This window comes from Carettochelys insculpta, chromosome 27 (genome assembly GCF_033958435.1).
Source record: "Carettochelys insculpta isolate YL-2023 chromosome 27, ASM3395843v1, whole genome shotgun sequence".
NCBI classification, from domain to species: domain Eukaryota; kingdom Metazoa; phylum Chordata; order Testudines; family Carettochelyidae; genus Carettochelys; species Carettochelys insculpta.
In genome coordinates this window covers 16,008,400-16,034,432 of record NC_134163.1, presented here as the reverse complement: position 1 = coordinate 16,034,432, position 26,033 = coordinate 16,008,400, and the positions used below count along the sequence as shown (strand labels likewise).

At 62.4% G+C, this 26,033-nt stretch overlaps 1 protein-coding gene across 8 annotated transcripts; it reads left to right on the top strand.

Annotated features, from left to right (window-relative positions):
- The first annotated feature begins 240 nt into the window (after nt 1–240).
- Nucleotides 241–24,564, top strand: PIK3R2 (phosphoinositide-3-kinase regulatory subunit 2). Of its 8 annotated transcripts, none has more exons than XM_074978185.1 (18): nt 241–340; nt 10,226–10,961; nt 12,644–12,736; nt 13,515–13,577; nt 14,901–15,032; nt 15,215–15,255; nt 15,367–15,416; nt 16,030–16,115; nt 16,455–16,560; nt 16,737–16,835; nt 17,300–17,480; nt 17,946–18,071; nt 18,588–18,730; nt 18,959–19,135; nt 19,422–19,493; nt 20,038–20,208; nt 20,735–20,858; nt 23,600–24,564. In XM_074978185.1, the coding sequence occupies exons 2-18, from the start codon at nt 10,622–10,624 to the stop codon at nt 23,792–23,794; spliced, it is 2,199 nt and encodes a 732-aa protein (XP_074834286.1). In that variant the 5' UTR covers nt 241–340; nt 10,226–10,621; the 3' UTR covers nt 23,795–24,564. The 8 variants fall into 8 exon arrangements, 7 of the variants coding, with proteins under 7 accessions (XP_074834286.1, XP_074834282.1, XP_074834285.1 ...); XM_074978181.1 differs by adding an exon at nt 21,464–21,597 and having other exon boundaries at nt 15,215–15,416; nt 23,600–23,791; XM_074978184.1 differs by adding an exon at nt 21,464–21,597 and having other exon boundaries at nt 15,215–15,416; nt 20,735–20,809; nt 23,600–23,770.
- The last annotated feature ends 1,469 nt before the right edge of the window (nt 24,565–26,033 follow it).

Sequence of the window (26,033 nt, the reverse complement as noted above, 5' to 3'; positions counted from 1 at the left end):
GTCCCTGTTCGGGGGATGTGGGGGTGCTCGGGTGTTTCCGTCCCTACTCGGGGATGTGTGGGGGCACTCGGGTATTTCCGTGACTGCTCGGGAAACCCGATGTCACCAATCACCTCCGGGAAGAGTTCGGGGTTATCTCCTTCGCTCTCGGCTGTGCTCGTAGCCGCCGAGGGCCCTCAGAGAGCTTCGGGAATCTCCGTCTTCGCTCGGGTGGTTTCGTGAACGGATTCGGGTATTTCCGCCGGTCCTCGGCTGCTGTCGGCCGGGCTGCAGCCTGGCGGAGGCGGGACGGAAGGGGCTGCGGCGGGCGGATGGGTCTGGGGCTGGCGCCGGCGGAGAGGTAGGTCCGGGACCCGCGGCGTGTCTCTTAGCTGCACGGAGCACATGTGCCAGCCGGGGGGCGGGCGGTGTGTAGTGTGCATTGCACCCCGGCCCTGGGGCGGGGGGCCTGCGTGTAGTGTGCATTGCACCCCGGCCCTGGGGCGGGGGGGTGGTGTGTAGTGTGCATTGCACCCCGGCCCTGGGGCGGGGGGCCTGCGTGTAGTGTGCGTTGCACCCCGGCCCTGGGGCGGGGGGCCTGCGTGTAGTGTGCGTTGCACCCCGGCCCTGGGGCGGGGGGCCTGCGTGTAGTGTGCGTTGCACCCCGGCCCTGGGGCGGGGGGCCTGCGTGTAGTGTGCGTTGCACCCCGGCCCTGGGGCGGGGGGGCTGCGTGTAGTGTGCGTTGCACCCCGGCCCTGGGGCGGGGGGGCTGCGTGTAGTGTGCGTTGCACCCCAGCCCTTGGGGGTGAGCTGGAGGGGGCTGCGTGTAGTGTGCATCATAACCCCCTTCCCACCATGGGGAGATGAGCTGGGGGGGCTGTGCGCATTACGCCCCCCACTTGGGGAGGGGAGCTGATGAAGGAGGCCAGTAGAACATGACTGGTTTCTGCATGGGGCCCCCGATGCAAGGGGGAACCTGTATGCCTTGCAGCCCCCCCTGGGCAGAGCAGGTCCCCCCAGCACTCACAGGAGCATGCGTACCTGAGGGGTAACGCTCTCCCCATCTGTGTTCTCTCTGCATGCCTGAGGGCGGCTGCAGGGCATTCCCTGTGCTGGCCTTGGGCTGCCAGTGCAGGCTGAGCGGTGGTGATTACAGAGGGCTTTTTAATGTGAAACCCCAAACTGGTGCTGATTTCTGCCGAAACCATGGAGGGTGTCTTGGCTGCCCTGGCAGCCAGGAGCCTGTTCTGGAAGCAGGCTACGTGGGGGGCTTTCTGGAGCTTGCGACAGGCACACTTTTACAGGGAGTGGGTTTGAAGTGGCTGTGAACTCTGCAGACTCTCTTTCCAGCTTGTCTGAGAGCTTTGCCCAGCAGAGCAGGGAGAGGGTGAGGGTGTGGGTGTGGGTGGGTGGGGTGAGCCGTACCCAAGGCCCCCAGCTGGGATGTGGACTCTCTTCAGGCTTAGAGTGCAAAGCACCAAGCAGGCCAAGGCTGAGAGTCTGCGGATCAACATACAAGCAAAGGAGCCTGGTGGGGACTCGGCACAGCCCATTGTGGCTCTAGAGGCTGGTGAATTTGGCTATGACATGTCTGTAGAGGCTGTGTTTGCACGCGTGTGTGTGTGCGTGTCCCTGCAGTGGAGTTAAATGGCTTCTCCATGCAGACTACATGCAGACTGTAGTCCTGTCTGACTCCCCTTTGGAGACTGGCTTCTGCCCTTTGTGTTGGGCATGGCACTGGAGCTGCCTGTTAATGGGAATTTTGAGGACAAAACGCTGGAGCTGGAGGATGGGAACTCACATGGTACGGAGAAGGTCTCTGGGCAGAAAGATTCTGTTCTTTAGCTTGTCAGCGGGAGCCTGTCCTGTCCTGTGCTAATGACTGCCTGGCTTGGCTTCTCGGCCATGTGTGTTTGGAAAGTAAAATCTAAAACCTGGGAGAGTAACTGCTGGGCCGGAACAGGGCTCCTCTCTCCCTGTCTGGGTGTGTTAGCAGCTGGGCTGTTTTGTCTGTGCTACCCTAAGTGTTGGGGCTGCTGGGAAACGAATTTGTAAAGTGTAAGCTGATCTCAGGAAACTGGTGGAAGGAATTGTGGCTTCGATAGGGTCGGCTACTGGTGAACATCTCTAAGCTCCTCGCAGCTGGAAAATTGATCTAGAGGGATGAAGGAAGTGGTGAATTCTCTTACTGTACTGTACACAATCTTCTTCCATAGGCAACTCCCCGAACTCTCCCTCTGTCCATCACATAGGTCTGCCTTGCAACAGACGGGGCTGCCATGAGTCTGGCCTTTGGCAGTACACATCGCAGTTTCCACCCTCAGATCCCAGGGACGCTCACCGGGCTCTTTGGAGGCAACTTTGTTCTGTGTCCGCTGCCTCCTGTGGCCAGTGTTTAACGCTGAGATGGGTGTGCAGGATCCGGGCAGCTGAGGCCCTCCAAGCACTGTCCAGGAACGAGAACGTGTGAGGATGCGGAAATGGTAGGGCTGTGTTCTTGCCGTAAATGCTGGCGCTGCCCCCTTTGGATGCTGAGCAGCCTTTCTAGTGACAGGAATGGAAGAGCATCTTCTTGTGCTCCCGTTAGTAGCCATAGAGCACGATTTCTTTGGTTGTAGAGCAGCTCTCGGAGCCACCGGGGTATCCCCTCTGGGGCTGCAGGAGCAGAGAATGACGACAGCTGAGTAAATATAGCCTGAATCATTTCTTTCATGCTCCCTCCCCCACCCCCCCAGTTTCACATGGGAGGTAAGGTGGTGCTGGTCCAGCCTTCAGTCTGTCAGCCCGTGGTGCGGTCACCAGCATCTCCAGCTGCGGGACAGGAAGTGAGAGCTGCGTTTCTTCAGAGAGTACCTTTGTACTCTGACTGCTGGGACTCGTTCTCAGATGCTGCTGCTGTGTGACTCTACACAGCTGTAGCCTCGTCCCCAGCTCCCTTTTGATCAGGTACTTGCATGGCAGGCGCTTCTGAGACGATTACTCCAAAATGGCCATTGCGAACTCGGAACCACGTTCATCAGCTTTGCTGTTCCTCCTGCAGCCAACGCGTGTTGGGCCAAAACCTCTGGGATGGCAGAGAAGCCACAAATAATGTGAAATCCAAGGAGGCATGGCCGTGGCTGTGCTGAGGAATTGCTGCCTGCTTCCAGTGGAAAATATGTACCATCTGGATTCCTTAGAGGCAATCTGGAGATGCTACATGGAGCGGCTGCAAGTTGAGTAAGGGGAGAGAAACGAGGAAAGGGACAGTGAACTTCTGGGTCAGGCTGTAGCTCCCTCAACTCCGTAAACTTGTGCATCATTCCAAATATTTCAGGCACAGGTAACGTTATTCACAGCAAACACCTCAGCTGAAAGAGTGGCTGCAGCCTTTGGAGAGCTTTGCTTTTTGGACCTGTAGGGTCAGTGATCTGTCCAAAATACAGTTAATGTTTTATTCTGAAATTAGGACTTCCAGGAAACCAAACATTCGAAGAGGCAACTTCTAAAACGGGGGTGATTTACTTTTGCTACTCAGGGATCCAGAATTGAGGGATAACTGAGCCATGGAGCTGTTCTGGCAGAGGGAACTTTTTCAATTCCCTTCCAAATGGTTCAGATGTCCCTTGACCAGGGATCCCTCTAATTTATTTCCATTCATGTGCAGAATAAATTTATGTGCCCTGAGGGATGTGCGCCACCAGTAGGAACACAGGCTGTCACGTGGGGGTGCTCTGCTAATCAGCTGGGCAGCACCTGAGTCACTCCTGGGTGGCCACCTGAGTGCTCAGCATACAGGGAACACTGTTCTTGTCTCCTATGGCTTCACTAACAAAGCAAAAGGTTTAGTCATTAATGCTGGAGAAGTTCAAGCAGGCAGCCTGAGCAAGCACACAGAGTAAAAGTCCCGAACAGGATGCTTGTGGGCCAGGCTCTTGGCAGGAAGAGGCAGCCAGGTTCGGGAAGGTTGATGTGGATGAAGGAAAGGTGTGTTTCTAACATGGGTTGGTAGCTTGTGTTCAGTCCCTGCTCCTCTGTAAGCTGTCACTCCAGCAGCTAATCTGAGATAAAGCTGAGCTGCTGGGTCCCCACTGCACCTTTAACCTGGGCAAAGCGCTCTCCACGGTTACCAGGATCTTCGCTGTCCCCTCAGTGGTGGATTGTGAAAGCGGCCCACAGTGCATGACTGCAGCTCTCACACTCAGAGACAGAAGCACTTGTTGTGCCTCACGAGGAGCGTGTCTGTCACCTGCCAGGAGCCTGGATAGCCTCGGACTGTGCCTGCCTCTATGTTCCCACTTCTTTGTGGTGCTAGAAGGCGTGCTGGCTCACGGAGACCGTTCTTGGTTGTGTAGCACAGTCTTTCCCAAAGTGTGGGCCGCAGAACGATGTCAAGGGGTATGCGGAAGGAGATAAATGACTAGAAACCAGGGGATAAGCACTGGGACAGCACTGGGAGTGGGTGCACCAATAAGGCCAAAGTCCTGAAAGGGGTATGTGTAGCAGTAACACTTGGAGGCACTGGTGCTAGGCTCTGGACAGGCCTGAGCAAAGGCAAAGTCCCCTGGGAAAAGAATCGCTCGCTTCCCAGGGTTAAAACATGGCTGTGCTGAGGGCTGGGACAGGGCATGCGTGGGCTGAAGCCCTGGCTGACTGCTCTGCCCTGGCTCTTCGCCCCTGAGCACCGGAGCTGCTAGCTCCCTGCAAACATGTATTTATGGGGTCTGGCGCATGAGCTGCACCCCCCAGCACAGATTCTATCATCTGCTTTCCATTGGGCACAGCGGTTTCCTGGTCTGCGGCTGCTGCTGCGTGCGCAGTTGAGCTGCCTGCCTGGATTTGTGGTGGGATGTAGCACAACTCTTTCCCCTGGAGAAGAGGGAGCTGCAGCTGCCTCTGAAAACACTTCACGGGGCCCCTCTGCAGCAAAGCCTGGGCTGGACAGAGCCAGGAGGGCTGCCTGGCAGCGGGCTGCTTCGGTCGTGCACATTGGAATGAGGGCTCTGCAGAGAGGAGGCAGCACAGAGGTTGGTTCCCCTCAATGTGTGTTTGCGGGTTCATGGGGGGCACAGAGGGGGGTTTCCTAGCTGGACTCCTCGGCAGAAGAGCAGACTCCAGGCTGAAGGGAAGATGTCAGAGTCGAGCTGGCTGGTTATGAGCACCCCCACCCTGTGCCTCCATGGGGCTGTGGGCTCCTCTGTCCGGAGACACTTTGCTCCTGATGGGATGGGTGGCTTTGGCCTCCTTGTCCCCTTCAGGAACCAAATGGGGCATGTTTATCCCTCCCCTGACTTGAGCGTAGAGACCCCAGGACTGCAGGCTGCTTTGCTGTGTGCCCAGCTGTCTGCTGCTGTTTGGTCCCCTTGAGCAGGAGAGACACCAACCCCTGGTGTGCCTCTTCTCTCTCTTGCCCTGGGGTGCTCTGCTGGGACTCGCTTCCTATGGCAGAGGAGTGACGTCTGCGTTTCTTGGCAGCTGGCACTCCTGCTGGCTTGCAGCTGCTGCCCAGTGCTGTTCAGCCCCCGTTCCTGGGGCGTTTGCCCCAACTCCGCTGACTCTCTGGGCAGTGTCCCACCTGACCAGGAAGAGTCCAGGGGGAGAAAGCTGAACTGAGTCCTTTCCTGCTCTGTTGTGGAGTATGAAGTTCGGCTTTTCTGGCAGGAGTTGGCTGAGCTCTGGAAATGAGGCTTCTTGCAAGTTGTGCTCGGCATCGCTGTCCCGGGCAGCGTGAACTTGCCATGCCCTTGTCTGGGCTGCAGCTTCGTGGTTTGAGATGGGCCTCTCCATCCAGCACACCCACAGCTTCCTCACCTTCCACACGGTCTTCTGGCAGCTGGAGTCTGGGACCCACAACGATGCGGAGCAGTTCCAAGTAGCGCTCCAAAGAGGCGCCCCTCCTGCTCTTTACAGCTTAGCCCTTCTTGCAAAGTGGAGCAGCTTGACAGTCTGTAAGTCCAGCCAGGACCAGTTCCAACTCACTCATCCCAGCCAGGGCTTTGTCAAGCTGGGACTTAAAGACCTCCAGGGACCGAGGTTCCACCACGTCTCTCAGTAACACAGCCCAGTGCTTCACCACCCTCCTGGTGAAATAGTTTGTCCTAATATCCAACATAGCGCTCGTGTGCGCACACGCACACGCACACGCACACGCACACGCACACGCACACGCAAACCTTGAGACCATTGTTCCTCGTTTTGCCATCCATCGCTACTGAGAACAGCCTCTCTCCATCCTCTTTAGAGCCCCTTTCAGGAAGTTGAAGGCTACTGTCAAATTGCTCCTCTGTCTTCTCTTCTGTAGACTATAGAACCCCAAATCCCTCAGCCTCTACTCATAGGCCACATGCTCCAGCTCTTTAATCACTTTTGTCTCCCCTCTGCTGGACTTTCTTCAGTGCATCCACATCCTTTCTGTTGTGGGGGCCCAGAACTGGATCCAATACTCCAGGTGTGGCCTCACCAGTGTCTAATAAAGGGGAACAGTAACTTCTCTAGACCTGCTGGCAATGCTCCTCCTAATGCCCCCCCAGTATGTCTCTAGCCTTCTTGGCTACATCAGCTGTAACCCCCATGTCCTTTCCTGCTGCACTGCTATTTAGCTGGTCGGGCCCCAGCCTGTAACAATGCTTGGGGTTCCTCTGACCCAAGTGCAGGACTTGGCATTTGTACTTATTGAACCTCATCAGATTTCTTTTGGTCCAATCCTCCAATTTGTCTAGATTTCCCTGGACCCTATCGCTACCCTCCAACGTATCTACCTGTCCCCGTAGCTTAGAATTGTCTGCAGATTTGCTGAGGGTGCCATCCATCCCCTCATCCAGCTCATTAATAAAGATGTAGAACAAAACCGGCCCCAGAACAGATCCTCGGGGTACTTGATGCCAGCTGCCAACAAGACATTGAGCCATTGATCACTATGCACCAAGCGTCTAGGCAGCTTACTGTCCAGCTTGGAGTCCTTCCATCCAATCCGTACTTTTTTAACTTGCTGCAAGGACGCTGTGGGAGACTGTATCAGGAGCTTTGCGAAGGTCCAGCTATATCACGTCTTACGGTAGCGAGGCCTGTGCATGCTTGGGGAAGTAGTTGGGATAGACATGGGGCTGGCGGTGCTGAGCCCTGCCTGGGACCCATCATCGGACCAGCTCTTAGGACTGAAATTCTGGCTCCGAGTGGGACTCTTGGGCCTGGACAAGCCTCTTGCTCTCACCAGGAGGCACTTGGATGTCCCTGGGTCAGTCCTTGTGTGTCCCAGGATGCTCCTGGCCCAGCTGGGGACCTGGGGCCGGCCGCTACGAGACCATCTCTCCCTGTCATTAGGAGCGCTGCAAAACGGGGGCCTTCCTCGCAGGGCAATTCAAAGAATTGGCGCGTCTGATGGTGGGAAGGAGCCTCGGGGCGCTCCACCTCAGCGGTGAGCGTGTGGCACTATAAATAACCCGGGTGTGTGGCTGCTGGCTGTGCTGACCTTTCGAAGTGCTGCTCAGAACTGGAGATGGGGGTGGCCGTGTGCCATCTGCACCGCCCCCAACAGTCTCCTCTGCTCCCACATGGCAGCAGCACCCAGATGGCTGGGTGGGCTCGGAGCTCTGCTGGGCCGGACGCAGTGTGAAGGGGGATGGGGTGTGGAGACAGCTGGCGAAGAGAGCGCCCTCGGGTGCCGCTAGCCACCCCGCATGTGCATGGCTCCCGGCTGCACAGAGGACTTGGCGGGCGCCCGCGGGGAGCCCTCGTCCTGGGCCAGGGAAACGTGGAATCCTGGCAGAGGTGGGCTCTGTGGAAATGCTGGCGGAGCTGCAGTGACAGGAGCAGGAGCCAGAGGGGTGTGAACACCACTGAGGGGCCAGCGCTGTCTGGGGGGAGCTGTGATTGTCACCCTCTGGTGTATGCTGCAGCCTCAGCTGGCCCTGCCCTCTGGCACTGCAGCAGCAGCGCGGTGAGAGGTAGCCAGGAATGTAGCCAGAGAGCTGGGCCAGGCCTGCAGCCCTGTTCCCTGGGAAGCCGGGGGAGCCCCGTCACTTGGGGCTGGCTCTTAAAAGTGGAGGGAGCTGCTGGGCCCCCATGGGAGTCTTCCCTCTCCAGGGTCGCTAATTTGAAAGGCAGAAACCACAGCAGGTGTGGATGGGGGCCAGTTTCTTCCCCCACCCAGCAGCTGGGGGCCAAGCCTACGTTATGGAACATGGCGGTTAAAGGGTCGGACGTGCTGCAGCTCCGGTGCCGGGGACCTGCCTCAGGTATCCCTGGCAAACCGTGGCAGCGCTCCTGGGGGATCGGCTGTGCAGCGGGTGGCTCCAGGCTGCTCCTGTCCCTTCTGCACTGTGCAGCCTTGTTCAGGCACACCCCATGCATTGGCTTATGGCCCATTTCGTTAGACACTGCGTTCCGCAGCAGGAACCGGGGCACCTCCTTAAAGCCGGCCGGTGCCATTTAGTTCGTGCCAAGAAGCACTGATGCAGACCCGGTGATGTCCTATTGCTGGGTAGCTGCTGCTTTGCCACCTCCCTGCTGGAGCGCCCCCATGGTGGTGTGTGGCACTTCTGCCTTGCTCCCCCAGGACTCTGGCTGCAAGCCCCTGTGGTCGCTGCTCGCGCTTGCCCCTGCCGTAACAAACCAAGCCCAGAGCCGCGTGGCCAGCACCAGAGAAACCAGACTGGAGCTGAGAGTGCTCCAGGGTGTCTGTGTCTGCCTGGGTCACTTGTGACGAGTGACCCCTCCTTCCCCTGAGGGGCTGCTAATCCCCTAGGGCTCTTCTGAGCTCCAGGCTTCCCTCGTCAATGTCCCTCGCCCCTTGTCTTTCAGCTGGGCTTGTCTAGATGGGTGGCGTGGCTTTCCTGCATGCCCGGCCCTGTTAACTGCACCCCACAGAATGGTTACACAGTCCCGTCACCTCCCTGCCTAGGTCACTGCATGCAAATAAACCCGTGGGGCTGCTGGAGCTATTGTCAGATGGCTCTGGCACAGGTCCCGCGGAGCAGCGTGAGTAGCTAATGAGAGTGGCATCCGGATGCCCCGGCGTGGCCCAGGACTCGAGGAATTCCCGTCTTCATGGCTGCAGACGTTCTGGTGCCTCTCCAGGAGTTGATTCTGCTGCACGTTGTGCAGAACTGCAGCCTCTTCCCTGAAGCTGTGGGCCCAGCTGGCTCCCGACTGGGGGCGGGGAGCTTATCACTGGACTCCAGTTATGGATGTCTCTTCTCCCCAGAGCCAAACTGGTCCCTTTTGGTGGCTGGCTGGGTCAGGCCAGCCCGACCATATCGTAGAATCACAGCGCTCCACCCTCTGCTGAAAGCAGGACCAGTCCCAACTTCTCCAGCTCTTTGTATCTTTGAATCACGTGAGGGCAACGGTGGTTCTAACATTGCAGTAGAGTTGAAGGCGCTCACAAGTCATTTCTTCCTAACGACCCCACCTTCCCCTTGCGGACACTTCCCTGCTCTACGCAACCAAGAGCAAAAGCAGGTTTGCTGCTACCTGCTCTCTGAACCTCCTCTGGGTGGCAGCTGCAAGGCATTTGGTGGGCCTGCAGCTAAAGGCACAGGGACTTTGGCCGTGTCTCCTGGCTGAGCCCTGCAGCTGGCCTGGTGGAACCCCTGAGTGTGGAGGCACCTTGCTAGGGCACAGGGGTTTCCCATCCCTGGTGGTGAGTCCTCCTCGCCGGTGGTGGGTGGCAGAATTATTCTGCTGACCCAGGGGCTAGGCTGGCCTAGCTATGTCACGGTGTCCATGTGACTCGTCTGTGGGGCAGGCCTTGGTGGTGGTGTCCAGAGATTTCTCAGCGTGCGGGAAAACCTCTGTTGGTGAAGTGTGTTCAGTTGATCGCACGAGAGATGGGTGGGTTCCTTGTCTCCTTTCTGGGTTGTAAGTGCTGCTGTGGGAAAGAGGCCTGCAAACCCGCCAACAACGACTGGCGCATCTCCCTAGCCAGAACTGCAAACAATGCTGGGTCATCCTCTTTATCTTGCCCTTATCTGGGGTATTGTCAGCTGAAGGCGGGCGGGCGGGCGGGCGGGCGGGCGGGCCTAACTGCGCACTGAGCGGTGCATCTGTCTTGCTTTTGCAGTTTATGGGTCAGGACAGCCCCATGCTGTGATGGCCTTATGCTGGGGATTCCCAGCAATAAGGCACAGCTGAGTGAGGAGCTGACTGTTTCTTCCTGGGTGGGATTGATGTAGGAGAGTGATTCGCTGCGGAGGGGCATACCAGGAAGGCCTGGGCTCTGGAGCCTTTGGCCATCAGGTACCAGACCATCTTTCTCCTCCTTTTCAGGCTCTGGGAAGAGAGAAGCAGCAGTACACACAATGCTTGGCTGGCAACACGCTGTCCCCCTGTCCTGTGGCCCCTGAGACGCCTGTCCCCTCCTGGGACTGCGCAGCCCTGACCTGCCGCCTTTCTCTGCCGCATGCCCGCTCGCCACTGCTGGATTATGTTCGTCGCGTTCTCCCTCTGCTCCATCATTTGGCTGAATCGTGGCTTCAAGTTGCGGAAAAGGGGCTGCACTTCAGTGTGCAGGAGCGTGCACAGGGCCGTTCTCCTCAGCCTCCGCTCGTCCTGGCTCACGCAAAGGCCTTAAACGTGCAGAGAATGGTGCAGGGGGAGAGCAGCGCCTGAGCCCCCCGCCCTGCTCCCCACGTCCCACGCAGTCGGCCCCGCGTGGCAGGGAGGATGGGCGCCGCCGAGGGCTTTCAGTATCGTGCGCTCTACCAGTACCGCAAAGAGCGCGAGGAGGACATCGACCTGCTGCCCGGGGACATCCTGGTGGTGAGCAAAGGAGCCCTGCAGGCCCTGGGCTTCAAGGAGGGGGACGAGCAGACACCCCAGCAGATTGGCTGGATCCTGGGCACCAATGAGCGCACCAAGCAGAAAGGGGATTTCCCAGGCACCTACGTGGAGTACATCGGGCCCGTGAAAATCTCCCTCCCTTCCCACAGACCCAGGGTGCAGAGACCCCTGCCGGCCGCTCCTGGGGCCAGCACCTTCCGTCTGCAGGAGGCTCCGGAGCATGGTAAGCTCTGCCCGGCGGGGTGTCGCCACACGCGTGGTGGTCGGGAGGTGTGGCTGCTCTGCCTCCCAGCCTGCAGACACTCCTCCTCTGCCATGGGGCTGAGGCTGGAACTTGCTGGTGGGGGGCCCTAGGGCTGGAGCAATGGGCTCAAGTGCGCGGGTACAGGGAACGTGGGCTGTGGTATCTGTGGATCCTGCCTCTGAGCTGCAGAGGAGAGTTGTGGAAATCGGTTCTCTGGGTCCCGGCGTGTCTCCTGCGTGACCCTGCGCAGAGCCCGCAGGCGCTGCGCTTGGCCAAGTGTAACCCTGGGGCTGGGGGTCCTGGCTTGCCTGCTCCGCACGTGTGGGGGGCAGAGGCTCGGCTGGCTGCAGTCACACTGTGTAGAGCAGGGCTGCAGTTACGACAGCCCCTGCCTGCTGCAGAGACCCAGCTGGGGAGGAAACTCCTGCACGAACTCCCTCGCCCTGCTAGATCTCAAGCCTGGGTGTCTGTAGAGGTCACATGATTGATTGGTCTCTGGGGTGGGGGCAGGGGTCCCTGGCTGATCCGCCTGCCTCTGGGAAGCGGGAGGGGTGACCTGGGCCCCGCATCTCTTCCTGGCCCTGCTGCCTGGGGAGGCAAAGGGCCAGTTTCCATGCGCACGAGCAATCGGAGGGAGCAGGAATGTGCTGACACGGCGTCTCTGGGTGGGAGGATAAACCCTGGTTCCCAGCCAGCTCTCCCACCACCCGCCAGCTCTGCCAAGCCCCTAGCAGCCAGGGCCAGGCCTCCAGCAGGGGCCCAGAAGGTTGGGATGCTGCTTTAACCCTTCCTGTGCTGGCAGGAGTTGGTGCGTCTCTCCCTCCCCTGGCTGCACTGGGTTAATTCTTCACCCCGGTGTGGGGCTAAGCAGTGAGGCAGGGAAGGGTTCTGTCCTCTCCCTGCCACAACGAGTCCCTCCCTCCCTCCTGCCATCGCATCGTTTTGCTAATTAACTCTCCACCCACGGGGCGCTGGCTAGCGACTGTCCCTGGGCGTGTGCTGCAGGGTTGGGGGGCAGGTCCCTGGGAGGGCCCAGGCCCGTCCTGTCCTGCTGTGGGGTGGGGGGCAGGTCCCTGGGAGGGCCCAGGTCCGTCCTGCTGTGGGGTGGGGGGCAGGTCCCTGGGAGGGCCCAGGCCAGTCCTGCTGTGGGGGGTGTACGTGCCTTGCCACAGCCTGAGGACAGCGTCTCCTTGCACGCCAGAGATTGGCAGCTTTGCCTTCTGCCTGGGAGACGATGGGTTCCCATGACTCGCCGTCCCGAGTCAGCCTGGCCTGAGTGGAAGTAGCTCAACCCTCCGATGTGCACCAGCTGTGGCGTGTGACGGGGACCTCCCCGCCATCCTCCCAGCCCCCATTGGGTCTCCATCAGCCAGTGGGTGCACCTGCTGGCACAAGGCCAGCTGGGACCTGGGCCTCAGCCTCCTTGTGCCAGGCCTGGACTGGCAGAGTGAGACCATCCCTGTCCCAAGAGCTTGCTCTGGGGGATGCCACTGAGCCAGCGGCTGGAGTCTGGGGCTTGCGTCTCGCCTGGGGGCGGTCTGACTGTGGGCCCCTCAGGCTGCGCAGTGAGTTGGAAGCCAGCCAGGCAGGCCGGTTAGTGCTGTGGCTGTGGGGTGTCACCTGGGCTCTAACCTCCCACCCTCCCCTGCTGGCTCCATCAGGTTGGCTCCTCCCGGACCTGGCAGAGCAGTTCACCCCCCCTGAAATCGCCCCCCCGCTCCTGCTGAGGCTGGTGGATGCCATTGAGAAGAAAGGTGAGGGGCGCTGAGTGAGCCAGGGGCAGCGCCGGGAACCCCCCTGGCAGGCTGTCTGTGGCGCAGCTGAGCAGCTGGAAAGCCGTGCCGGGTGTGCCTGGCAGGTGGCAGAGAGCCATGAAGTCAGAGGCTCCGGCAGCCTGTTAAGTTCCTGTTGTCTGGGTGGGTTTAGGCTGTGCCCTGTCAGCCCAGCTGGTGCTGCCTCAGCGTGAACTGGCCGAGGGGTTGCGGCCATGCACCTGGCTGTATGCAGCGAGTCCAGGCAGTGAGCAGCGGCTGCATCCATGTGCAGAATCAATCTTATGGGCCCCACATCAGGTGCGGCTGTGCACCATCAGCCAGACACAGGCTGTGGGCGCTCTGCTAATCTGCTGGGCAACATTTGTGTCTCTCCTCAGCGGCCGCCCAAGCGCTCAGCTAACAGGGAGCACCAGCCTTGGCCTGAGCCGGCACCGCTGCGCTTTCTGGCCCAGGGCGATGTCGGAATGCTGCCTTGGGCCAGGGCTGGGTGTGGAGGCCAGAGTCTCAGCTGGCTTTGCCGGTGGTCAGGGATGTGCCAGGTGTGCGGTGGCTTCAGGGAAGACCGGAAGCTCTGTCTCTGGAGCCCATTAAAACAGCCTGGCCCAGCTGACGTGACTCTGAACCCTGCTCTGCTGGGCCCAACCCGGTGCGGTGCTGGTGTTCCGGCACGGGGCAGGAGCTGTGGGCACAGGCTCCGGACACTCAGCACTGCTGGAGTGGCTGCCCCGGTCCCGAGCTAACCTAAACCCTCCTGCAGGCCTAGGCAGTGAGATGCTGTACAGGACGGCTGGCTCGGAGCTGAGACAAGCGCTGAAGACCGGTAAGAACCAGGTCTGCTAGGAGGCGAGGCGGCTCAGCGGGATGAGAGTAGGGGCTGTGACAGCGCTAGCAGTAATGAAACCCAGGCTGCGCTTGTCTTCCGTCCCCAGCCAGCTGGCTGCTGGGCAGAGGAAGGGCCCAGCTTCTGGAGGTGACGGAGTAATTGTGCATAAGGGAAGCCAGGCAAGGTGGCTTTCTGGCAGCTTGGCAGGAGGGGCCTTCGTGCAAGGGCCACGGTGTGATTCTGCTCTCCCGTGGCTGGGCTTGCCACAGATGCTGCCGGCTGGCTCCTGGAGCTGCTGCTGCATGGTGTCGTCGGCTCTGTGCCCTTCCCAGCCGGCGCAGGGGGTTTGCCGCGCTCCCACGCTACCCTGGCAAGGAGCTAAGTGCTGCAGCCCCCGTCCAGGCTGGCCAGAGCACTAGCAAGCCTGGTGCCAGGTCAGCTCAGCCATGTGGCCTGAGCTCCAGGCTTGTGGGGCCGTCTGCTCACTTCCTGCACGTGCAGCTGCCCTCACTGGGCCCAGGTTCCCTGCCCACTGCTGGACAGGGCTGCAGCCGCCAAGGGGTTGCTTGTGTCAAGGTCTTAATAATGCCAAGGTCCCAAGCCAGCTGGGGCAGGGCGTGTTGAGCCTGCCTGGTGCCTGCTACCCCCCAGCAAAGCCGGGCCTGGGTTGTGAGGGAGCGTGGTGCAGCTGGTGCTTGTGTTCCCACGGCAGGTTGAACCTCTCCCGTCCAGCACCCTGGGGACCTGACTGGTGCCGGGCCGGGGAGGTCAGTTTTGTGTAGCAGCACTGCGGACGCTTCCGCTGCTTGCTGGGCTCTGAACAGACACTGAGAGGTAACATGCAGCTAGACAGCAGCACAGCCCACAGAGCCAGGACTGGTGGCTGTACACAAACTTTACGGGACCACGGGAAGCTTGGCCACCCCCGTAACACGTGGTCGTCCGGGTCACTGCAGTCAGGCTGGATTACGGCTGTTGCCGGATTAGAGAGGTTCGGCCTGTAGTGGAGTTGCACTGGTGGGTTTGCTGGGTGGGCTCTTCTCGTGGCTGGGGTGGCCCTGCTGCAGCCTGTGGCAGAGTGAACCCTGTTGGCTGGGGACAGAGAACACGTCTGTCCTTGGTGGGGGGCCCTGAGACAGACCCCTCTGAGATGCCCCTGGCAGCAGCTGCTGAAGTGCATTCAGAGGCCTCTGGCACCCCCAGGCTGTGCCCTGGGGAATGCAGGGTACTCCCTGTGCAGCGGAGCTAGCCAGCAAGCAGCCTGGGGTAGCTGTATGTAAGCTCCAGCGCCTGCTGGAAGGGTCTCTTTGCTCTGTGCAGACTGGGCACTTGGCGACCTGGAGCCCTTTGACGTGCACGCCCTGGGCGAGGCGCTCCGGGGTTTCCTGCAGGATCTGCCAGCTCCTGTGGTCCCGGCTTCGGTGCATGGCGAGATCTTACGCATCCTGCAGGGTAAGGGCTGCAGAGGGGGCCAGGCAGGGAATCATGGGCAGGATTTGTGGGTGGGCATTGCCATCTCTCGGGGGGGCTCCAGGGCTCGGTTCGTGTTAGCAGCTGGACACAGCAGCCTGTGTGCACTGGAGAGAGGCAGGCCTGGCCCCCACCTGTCCAGCATGTGTCTCGCTTCCCTGCAGAGATCCCGCAGCCGGAAAGCTGCAGGAAGCAGCTACTGCAGGTGCTGGACTCGTCTGCGGTCCCCCTTGAGAACCTGCTCACCATGCAGTTCCTGCTCCGACACCTGGGGAAGGTGTCCCGGCAGGCTGACAGCAACGGCCTCCACCCACAGGTGCTGGGCGAGATCTTCGGCCCTCTGCTGCTCCGCCTGCCTGGTGCCAGGTACACAGGCAGGGGCTTGTCTCACCTGGTGGGCGAGAGATGGGCACAGCTGGTGGTGCTCTGCCCCCAGGAGCTGCTCCCACTGCGACGGCCAGGTGTCTGAGCAAGGGTACGCCAGAGCCTGGAGTGCTGGTGGGGGCCCTGTGCAGATGGCAGTGAGCCCGACCTTGCCACTCCACTCCACCCCACCCCACCGCACCGCCTCCTATGCCAGCGTCGCGGGGAGACAGGCCCTGACTCACTGGCGGCTTCTTTCCAGTGGGGTGCGAGTGAGGGCGCAGACCCCAGACTGTGACAGCCAGCATGCCCCCATGGGCTCTGGCCACTCTGCCCCACACTGGGTTCCTGTTTGCCCTGGGGAGAGCTGGGGCTGTTGGGTGGGGTGGGCCCTGTGTCTCTGGCTGTCTCAAAGAGCTGGCACCTTGCTAAGCTGCAGCAGTTGGGAGCTGTAGACAGCCCCCCAGGGCTTACCGCTACCTGCCTACCAGCACGCTGCACTGCACGTTGGAGAGCACCTGGGGCAAGTGGGGAGCATTGGGGCAGTGACACCCCCCCCAGCCTCCTCCTGGGCCCCTCTCCCAGCTGCTGACTCCTAGTTCCTGTCTCCCTGCAGCGCAGAGCTGGGCCCCGACTTCTCAGGGCTCTTCCTGGAGAGGCTCCTGCAGGCAACAGACTCGGAGCCAGAACAGGTGCCTCCAGGTACTGCCCCACAAGCTGCGAGGCCCTGGGCCCTTGCGGCTGCTGTGCGCCCTGTGGCTTGAGAAGGGCGAGACTGTTCCAGCCCCCACTGGGCTCGTTTCCTTCAGCCCCTCGCACTGGGCCAGCCCCCACCAGGCACCTTGTTGAAGGGGCCTAGAGGTGGGCTCCGGAGTGCTGGGCCGTGCCGCTGAGTGTGGGGGCACCTGGGAGAGGCCCCACCATTGCCTGGGCTGCACCGGAGGATGCTGCTCGAGCTGGAGCCTTTGGCTCCCAGCCCCAGGGGAGGGAGGTTAGCGAGCAGGCTCAGCCTGCTCGAGTGCTTGCCTGGCTGTCTTGCAGCTCTGCCTCCAAAGCCAGCGAAGCCGAAGCTGGGCACTGCCAGCCTGGCCAACGGGAGCAGCATGTCCCTGCAGGAGGCAGAATGGTACTGGGGCGACATCTCCAGGTACCCGCCCACCCTTCGCACTGGGCTCCCCAGGGCAGCAGCCCCATTACAACCCTGGGAGCTACGGCCCCCCAGGGGCCTCTGGAGGGATGGGCCGGCTGGGGCTGGCTAGTCCCTGCCCCCCATGTGGGTCCTGCCCTGGGGGCTCTGATCCCTCGTGCCCCATCCTCTCCCAGGGAGGAGGTGAACGAGAAGCTGCGTGACACGCCGGATGGCACCTTCCTGGTCCGCGACGCCTCCAGCAAGATCCAGGGGGAGTACACGCTCACGCTGAGGTGAGCATGCCCGGTCCTCTGGGGGAGCGGGGCCGCTAGCTGCTGGTCCAGGGGGAGCACCGGGCCTGAGGGGCTTCCCAGGCGTGCTCAGTCGGTCTGCTGCTTCACTGCCCCACGTCTAACCTGGCAGCGGGGCCCCCGTGGCGCCAAGGCCCTGGTGGGAGGCATGGCTGCAGGAAGTCCCCCTGAGCTGCAGAGCACTGATAGTCTGCCGGCTGCCTGAGGGGCTTGGGGGGGACCACGTGGCAGTGGGCAGGAGTCAGCCACTGGCAAAGCGAGAGGGGGTGTCCTTGTCCCATGCTCAGCCTGTGTGGCTCCCTGGTGCCCATGTGCCAGGCTGGGGCTGGGAGCCCCAGGCAGAGGGGGAAGGTTGCTTTGCTGTTGCTGGACATGGGGCAGGTGCCCCCAGGGATGTTCCAGGTGGTCAGTGCCCAGGGCTGAGCGTGCCCTGCCCCACCCCACAGGAAAGGCGGCAACAACAAGCTGATCAAGATCTTCCACCGGGAGGGCAAGTACGGCTTCTCGGAGCCCCTGACTTTCAGCTCGGTGGTGGAGCTCATTAACCATTACCGACACGAGTCGCTGGCTCAGTACAACGCCAAGCTGGACAGCAAGCTGCTCTACCCCGTCTCCAAGTACCAGCAGGTCAGGCTTGGGGGGGCTGGGGAAGGTGTTTTCCCTGGCGGGGGCTGGGTCTGAGCCCCATGCTGGCGCTGACCCGGAGGAGGCGCCTCTCTCTTGCGGCCGAGGGCCGTCCCATGTGAGCCTGGCCCTGCAGCGAGGCCCTGGGACTCCGTCCTGGCCAGGCTGGGGCACGGGGCGGTGCTGGATTCCGGGGCCCTGGATGAGCCTGCCCCCGAGGGAGAGCAGGGCAGGACAGGGGCTGGCCAGCCCCTTGCCCCCACGCAGTGCCATTTGGCTGGGGCTGAGCTAGGTCATCCCGTCCCGTCCTTGAGGTGGAGTGGGGGGTGCGGTCCCAGCTCCTTCCCCTGCCCGCCCTTTCGCTCCTGGGTGGCGTGGACCGGCCCCAGGCCCTGCGGAAGGGCTGTGGCGGCGCCCGCCTGGCCGTGCGGCCGGCTCTGACTTGCCCGGGCGCCCACTGTGCGGCAGGACCAGGTGGTGAAGGAGGGCAGCGTGGAGGCTGTGGGGGAGCAGCTGAAGGTTTATCACCAGCAATACCAGGACAAGAGCCGGGAGTACGACCTGCTGTATGAGGAGTATACGCGCACCTCCCAGGTAGCCCCCACCCCGGGGGGACCCCTTACAGGCATCCCAGCCCTCGTGGGTAGCCGAGGGCCCCTCGTGCACACCACACGCCGCCTGGGTACCTAGCCCCCCCCTCCCGGGTGTAAAACCCCATTTAGTTAGTTAACTGGCTAAGTGCTGGGTTAACGGGGTGGCTGGGGAGGCCATGCCCAAGGCTGCCATGGACAGGGACTGTTCCAGCCCAGTTGACGTGCCCGTTTCTGGTTAACTGGTATTAGGGTCAGGCCTGCTAGTCAGCTGGTTAAACAATGATGTCCCTTCCGCACCCCTCGGCCCCACCTCCTTCCCCGGGAACCCTGTGCCCCTCCCCACTGCGCCCCTCCAGCTCGGGGTGAGGTACCCTGGCTGGCTCCCTGCTGCCAGTGGGGCCTGAGCGCTGGCTGGGAAGGGAGGAGCAGGTGTACGGGCACCTCGCGGAGCGGCTGTGGGCCCCAAGCCTGGTGGCAGGGCTGGGCTGGGCGCTCAGGCTGCTGCCCCTCCCCACAGGAACTGCAGATGAAGCGGACGGCCATCGAGGCCTTCAGCGAAACCATCAAGATCTTCGAGGAGCAGTGCCAGACGCAGGAGCGCTGCAGTACAGAGTACATCGAGCGCTTCCGCCGCGAGGGCAACGAGAAGGAGGTGCAGCGGTGAGGGCCCAGCCGGCACGGCACGGCTCGGCTCCGCCTCGGGGACAGGGCCAGCGCCTCGGCCACTCCACAGCCCTGCTGGGCTCCAGCTGTCCCGTCGCCCCCTCCCGCTCTGTCAGCCAGCCCCACTGCCCCCGGTCCTTGCCCTGGGGCACCGGCGTTTGGGCCCCGGTTCCTCTCCCCAGAGCATCTGACGCCCCTAAGGCCTCTGTCTGCCCCCTCCCCCAGGATCCTGATGAACTCGGAGAAGCTGAAGTCCCGCGTCACAGAGATTCACGACAGCAGGATGAAGCTGGAGCAGGACCTGAAGAATCAGGCCTCAGAGAACCGGGAGATCGACAAGCGCATGAACAGCCTCAAGCCGGACCTGATGCAGCTGCGCAAGCTGCGGGACCAGTACCTGGTGTAGGTGCTGCTGCTGCTGGCCCTGCCCAGCCCCACCCCAGCTCCGGCCTGGGAGCGATGGCAGAAATAGCCCCTCCCTGGCTCCAGCCCCAGGCTGGCCTTGCTGTTCACTGGCCCTGACTGGCTTGTGCAGCTGCCCTCCCGGTGCCCTGTGGGACGCCTGGGGCTGGGCCCCAATCCTGTGGCATGGCCGGTCCCACGGGCAGGGGGTGCTGCCCCCTGGTGGATCCATTAGTGAGAAGCTGCTCCTGTGCCAATCGGTTCTCCGCTCCCCTCTCGTCCCCAGGTGGCTGACGCAGAAGGGGGCCCGGCAGAAGAAGATCAACGAGTGGCTGGGCATTAAGAACGAGGCCGAAGAGTGAGTGCCCACCCTGCTGCGCCCCCGCGCTGGGGCTGCCTGGAGAGCCTGGCCTGGGCGAGAGCGGGGAGGCTCACCCAAGGCCTCGCTCTGCAGCCATAGGCAGCCCAGTGCCAGGGCCCAGTCCCTTGTGACCAGCGAGACGGGCTCGCCCAGCAGGACGATGGTTTAGGTTGGAGCAGAGGCTCCTGGGCCCCGGCCCAGAGCTTGCATCTTGTGGGCTGCTGCACAGCTTCTTCTGGGGCGGCGACTGCAGCTGCCTGATCTTGGGTTGGGCCAGTACTGCTGGGACATGGGCTGGAGCTGAGCCTCCGGACTGGTGGGCTGCAGGCTCCAAGCTGATACCGGGCCCTGAGGCTCTGGGCTTCCCCCCCAGGAGAGTGCGAGAGCCCCCTGCGTTCCTGGGGGCTGAGTCATGGGGGGTCAAAAGGCCCCGAGGGTTGGCAGTTACCGGCGCTGCTTTGGGCTGGGTGCTCCTGCCTCATGGCCTGGCAGAGGACGCGCCCCGTCGGGGAGGCTGCGCTCAGCCAGGCTTGCCTTGCAGCCTGTACTCTATGCTGGACGAAGAGGAGGAGCTGCCGCACCACGAGGAACACACCTGGTACGTGGGGAAGATCAACCGCCTGCAGGCAGAGGAGATGCTGGGGGGCAAGCGGGACGGCACCTTCCTGATCCGGGAGAGCAGCCAGAAGGGGTGCTACGCCTGCTCCGTGGTGTGAGTGTCCCCCTGGGGCGCCCAGGGGAGGGTGGCCGGGAGCAGCCAGTAGGGGCTACGCCTGCCCTGTGGTGGGTGTCCCTCCAGGGGCAGACACAGGCCAGGAGCAGCCAGAAGGGGCTACGCCTGCCCTGTGGTGGGTGTCCCTTCCTGGGCAGCCGCAGGCCGGCAGCAGACCAGAGGTGGGTGAGCATCTGCCCCTTGCACCCAGAGGGCTTCCCTGGGGAGGTGGGGGCCCCTCTCATTTTCCTCCCTCCATCCCCAGGCTGTCGCTTGGCAGCACTGGGCGACACGTCGCTCGCGCTCTGGGTCCCAAAGGGACACGCGGCTCATGTGCTGGGTCTGGGGGCAGCTGATGTGCCTTGGGCTGCATGGATCCTGCAGCAACGCCTGGTGTGTCGTTGCAGGCCTGGTGCCATGGCAGGTGGCTGCACGGCCCTGGCAGTAGCTCGCCCCAGGGACTCCTGCTGGCTTGTGAACCCAGCAGCTGGCGCTGGGTGACCTGCGCTGCTCTGCTTCCTGGCAGGGTGGACGGGGACACCAAGCACTGTGTGATCTATAAGACGGCGACTGGCTACGGCTTCGCTGAGCCCTACAACCTGTACGCGTCTCTGAAGGACCTGGTTCTGCACTACAAGCACATGTCCCTGGTGCAGCACAACGACTCGCTCAACGTCACGCTGGCGTATCCTGTCCTCTCCCAGCCGCCCGCCAGATGAGCTGCTGGCACAAATCGCAGCGCCTGGCTCCGGCTCCGCACCCACCCTGGCCAAGTCTCCGGCTCCTGCCCCGGCCGAGTCTCTGGCCCCTCCCTGGGCTCCGGCTCCTGCCCCGGCCGAGTCTCTGGCCCCTCCCTGGGCTCCGGCTCCTGCCCCGGCCGAGTCTCTGGCCCTTCCCTGTGCTCCAGTCTGTGCCCCAGCCGAGTCTCCTGCCATGCTGCAACCTGGTGCCAGCTTGTGCAGCAGTGCAAACCCCGCGGGCCCTGGTGCTGGGAGGCAACACGGGCAGCCCAGGTTCACTGCTGCGGAGCCTTTGCCTGCCCTCCAGGTGTGGGCTCCCAGGTGCAGTTTGGCACCCCGGTCCCCTACCGGTGTGTAGCTCAGCTCCCTCACGGGCTGGGGACCAGCCCAGCGGCCAGCCCCAAGTCACAACCGAGGGGCGGCCGTGCCCCTCCGCTGGGGAAGGGTGAGTGACGCTCTCCCTGAGCCCCAGGTGGGCATTGGTAAAGCTGGTCTCTCCTTTTCCTTCCCTCCAGGGCTCCTGGGGGCCCGGCCTCCTGCCCAGAGGGGAAAGGTGGTCACTGGAGGCTGGGGCCCTTGGCCTGCCAGGGTGGGGTGAGGGCTCAGCTTGCCGGCCCCTTGGCAGAGACGCCAGGGCTCCATACTGCAGGTAACCCCGGCGCATCCCCGCCCAGGCTGACCCTGTTAGTTCATTACTGACCAGCCTGGGAGTCCGCGGGGGTGCCGGTGCCAGTGCCCTGGGGGCTGCGACTGGAGGAGGCCCAGCGGTGCTCGCCTGGTGCTCTGGGGGAGGCTGCAAACGGCTCTGCTCAGCGTGAGCTGGAGCCATGGACACACAGCCCATCGGTGTGCCGGGCAAATCCCTGGCCTGCAGCGGGCAGGCACAGTGCCAGCATGGCAGGTGTGCGCTGAGCTCTGGGCAAGCGGAGGTCTCCTCTGCAAGGGAAGGGCAGTGACTGGGCTGTGCCCTTGCTGTGCCCGGGCACGAGGGAGGACAGTGCACAGAGCGAGGCGCGTCTGATCCCGAGCTGGGTGGGGGGGCAGTTGTGTAGCAAGCAGGCAGGAGAAGCGCTGGCCAGTGCCAGGCAGCAGGGTGGGGGGCGCACCAGCTGAGATGGGGGCTCCCTGCAACAGAGTGACGTGGTTTGGACGGGTCCAGGGCAGGCGGGTTGGCGCCAGCTTGCAGCTGGCAGCGTTGTGGGGCGGCGCTCGGCATCTCCCAGCGCTCTGCCCTCGGAGCTGTGCCTGCCAGGTTCTGGGGACGCCAGACCCCGCTTCTGTCCAAGCTGCTAGGCCGAGCCCTCCAGCAGGTGGGGAGGGAGCATCCGTGAGAGCTGTGGGGGTGGGGCGTGCCCGTCCCCGTTCCCATGCAGGCCGTGTGGGGGCAAGGCTGTGGTGCGGCACAGACTTAGGTGCTCTGGGTTGCTACCATCATGCTGCTCCTGGCTGCCCTTCCATTCCTGCGCCAGCGCCTCTGCTGTTCCCACCCCGCTGCTCTGGCCTGACCCCCTTTGTAGCTGTGCGGGGGCCAGCCTGCCCCCGGGAGGGTGGAGCTGAGTGTGGTGTGGCATGGGGAGGGGCACGGCTGGCCTGTGAGCGGGGCTCTGGTCTCACCTGTGTGTGTGCACCAGGCTCCAGGCCGAGCCCTCTGCAGCATTGGTGTCTGGCTGGCTGGACTGGGGGCCTCCGGGGAGTCAACTTGGTGAGAAAGGCAGAGCCAGGGAGCGCGTGAGTTCAGCCCCGTGTGGCAGTAGAGGCAGGGCACAGGCAGGCCAGGCTGCTGCTTCGCCCTCTGTCCCAGGGGTTTGATATGCGCCCCGGGAGCCGCCAGGCCCACCCCAGCTGTTGGCTGGCTGGAGTCTGTCCCCCTGCCCAGGAGATGGTAAAGCTCATGCGACTCCAGCTGCTCACGCTCCTTGTGCAGTTAAGCCCTCAGGCTCGACTCCTCGGCTGGGTGGGCTGGGACTTCCTCAGTGCCTGTGCATTCCCACCCCTCTGCCTGGCCCCTCGGCTTGCGGTGCCTGGCTGTGCCTGCCTGGGCAGTGTGGGGTTGGGTGCCTGGGCTGTGGGTGGAGGCCCTGCTCTGCCCTGGGGCCCATGGGTGGCAGGTGTTATGTACACTACATCCAGCTCGCAGCTGGGAGCTGTGTTCTGGCTCCCTCCCCTCTGCTGTGCCTGCTGGAGCAAAGGGTCTTGTCCTGTGTTTGGAAGCACCTGGGTGAGTCTGCCAGTGCCTGGCATTGGGAGCTGCTGCAGTTTGGAAACCCTTTCCCTTCTCCTAGCCTTCTGCTCCAGCAGGCGCCCGGCTCTGCTGGCCTGGGCACCTGCAGCTCCACGGAGAGTCGCCTGGTGTCTGGGCCTGGCTGAGCCACCTCCAGAGCAGAGATTCCCTTCTGCTCCCTGCGAGCTCGGCCAGCTGTGAGAAGGCTCGGGGGGGGGCGCCAGGCTTTGCCTCTGTGCATCCAGTGGCACTGCCTGGGAGTTGCTGGATGCTTTACTAAGGGTGCATCCCTGGCCCTGCTGCAGAGGGCAGGCTGTGCTCCTTCCATCCAGCACGCTGCAAAAAGAACCCCCGAACCCCACACTTTCTCTTGGGTTGCTCTCCTCCCACGGCCCAGCAAGCCCCTTGTTGTGCTGTTTCTTTCCAACAGTGGCTTCTTTGGAACCTGCCACGTGACCTGGTCTTTGCTTTTCATTTGCCTCCTCTGAGAACACTATGGTCGGGCCCATCAGTTGTGCTCAGCCACTTGCGAGCCCGGCTGCTCCCTCGGTCAAGGCATGAACCAGAACTTCGTGTGATTCCGGCTCTGTCTTCAGCGTCTCCATCTCCCACCTGGCAAATCTAAAGCCACCAGCCAGCTCCGTTCTGCACGGCTCCCAGCTGCCTGGCACAGCAGCGCCCAGCCAGCTTTCCCTCTTGGTTGTGGCTGCCACAAGATTGGGGTTGGAAGAAGTTGGCCAGATCTCCTTGGAATGGGGCTTTGATTGGAGGCCAAGTGCCCTGTTCCTGACCAGGCCCCTTGCTGGTTCCCTTGTTTCAATCTACTCCTCCATTGGGCTTGTGCAGATGGAGCTGTTCAGGCCACACTGGGTCCACAATGGAAATGCCACCAGCACTAGTGCTTAGGGAGGACATTTGGAGGTAGGGAGTAGGCAGGGTTCCTGGGCAACTGCCTTGTGGGGCCTGAGCCACCCCTGCAAGCTCCTGGACTCCAGCTGTCAGTTTGTGCAGCTCAGGGACAGCAGCATGTGCCAGATGCTCAGAGTCCCCCCTGGCTGGGGGGACAGCAAAGGCGGCCCCAGGCAGGGTGCTGAGGTTCCATGGGAAGTCGACTGCATTGGTTGGGGTGGTTTGTTTTGATCCTGGAGCCTGGTCCCTGGTCCCTGCCTGGGGTGGGATTTGCACTCAGTCCCGGGGGAGCTTGGCTAGGGTGCACGCTGGAGGGTTGCTCTTAGATATGCAATAATCAACCCTCAACTCACCATGGCTTCTGTCCGCCCCAGAAGTCGTTCTCCGTGGCTGTTTACTAATGTACACCTGGGTTTGTTACAGTCCCCTTGGTTTTGTGTGGTACTTGAAACAAAAGGAAGAAATAAACTGAAAGGAGGAAGCTCACTGCTTTGTGTCACAGCTTGTGATTTCCGGTGTCGTCAGTGACTTCTCCAGGGGTTAAATTATCCTGCCGGGGAGGCTAGAGCAGCAGCCACCCAGTTACCTGTACTGCAGAGAACAGCAGGTAAAACTGGCCTGGCGTGGGAGTGCCCTGCTGCATGCTGGCAGGCAGCACCCTCCGCCTCTGCAGGGCTTCAGTCGCTTGTGGCCTGGGGGTGTTCATAAGGCGTGAGTCCAGGTGCTGTCCAAGCCCCCTTCCTCCCTGGGTCCGGCCATGCTGCTCAGGCCTGCCCCCAGGCAGCTGCGATGCACAAGGTGACGGGCTACCTCCATCTGCCCCCCGCGGGTTGTGGAGCCAGGCCCCTGACACAATGGAAATGCTTGTGCCAGACTTGTGCTACGCTGAGATTTCCCAGCGTGCCCAAGGGACTGAGGAGCACAAAAGGTGCTGAGTGTGCGCCCTAGGCCTCTAAGTGGCTGGGTCCTTCTGTGACCAAGGCCCTGGGGCTCCAGTGGGTGGCTGCTGTTGGGCCAGGCCACCCCCGGTGAGGAGGTGCTGATGTGTTGGGGGGGGCGGGGGCCGAGCGCATGACAGTCCCTGGCAGCAGCCAGCATTTGGCTTTCTCTGGAAAGAGGAAGAGCCCCAGTACAACACCACACAGCAGCTCTGCTGGCCACAGGGACGTGCAAGGGGCACCGCAGGGCAGGTGCTCACAGCGGTCTAGCTGTGGAACCAGCCATGCCCCTGGGCGCAGGAGTGTCCGAGTTCACCACAGTGAGCAGCGCCCTGGGCTTGCACAGCTCTGCTCAGCCAGGGCTGGCCAGCTGCCGGGGCAGGAAAAATTACCGGGGGGCGTGCCCGCCCCTTTTCTCCATCCGTGGCAGAGCAAATGCTGCTTTGGGCACTGGGGCACGTCTGGATCTGCACCAGCTGTGGAAATGCTGCTGGCTGCAGTTAAGCGGTGGGGGGGCACCTGACTCTCTCCTGGAGGGCTGCCCCAGTGCCCAGCCTCCAGGGAATGCTGCTAGGGGGCCTGCGGCCAAGCAGCGCCCCAGGTGGAAGGGCCCTCGCTCAGGTACCGCACGGCCAGTGGCCTGCTACAGCAGCCAGAGCCTGGGCGGGCAGGGCTGCAGTATGACCTGCCAGTGACAGCAGGCCTTGGCGCTGGCTGGGGGACGCAGGGCGCATGTGGCTGTGGTGGAGCTGGGGGTGCTGAGGAGGGGACTGTGTGCGTGCGTGCGTGCGTGGCTGGGGAGGCTGTAGCCCCTTGTTTGGGACTTTAATTTCCAGCTTGTTCCTCCTGTAGGTGGGAGGGAGGCCAGCCTGTGGCTGTGGAAACCTGCTGCTGCCAGTGGCCCTGAGGGTGCAGTGCAGGGAGCTGAGGGGCTCCCAGGGGGCCAACTCTCTGATCAGTGCTGGGGTTGTGAGGGAGGGGAATAGCTCTCAGCTTCTGCTTCCAGGCCTGCATGGG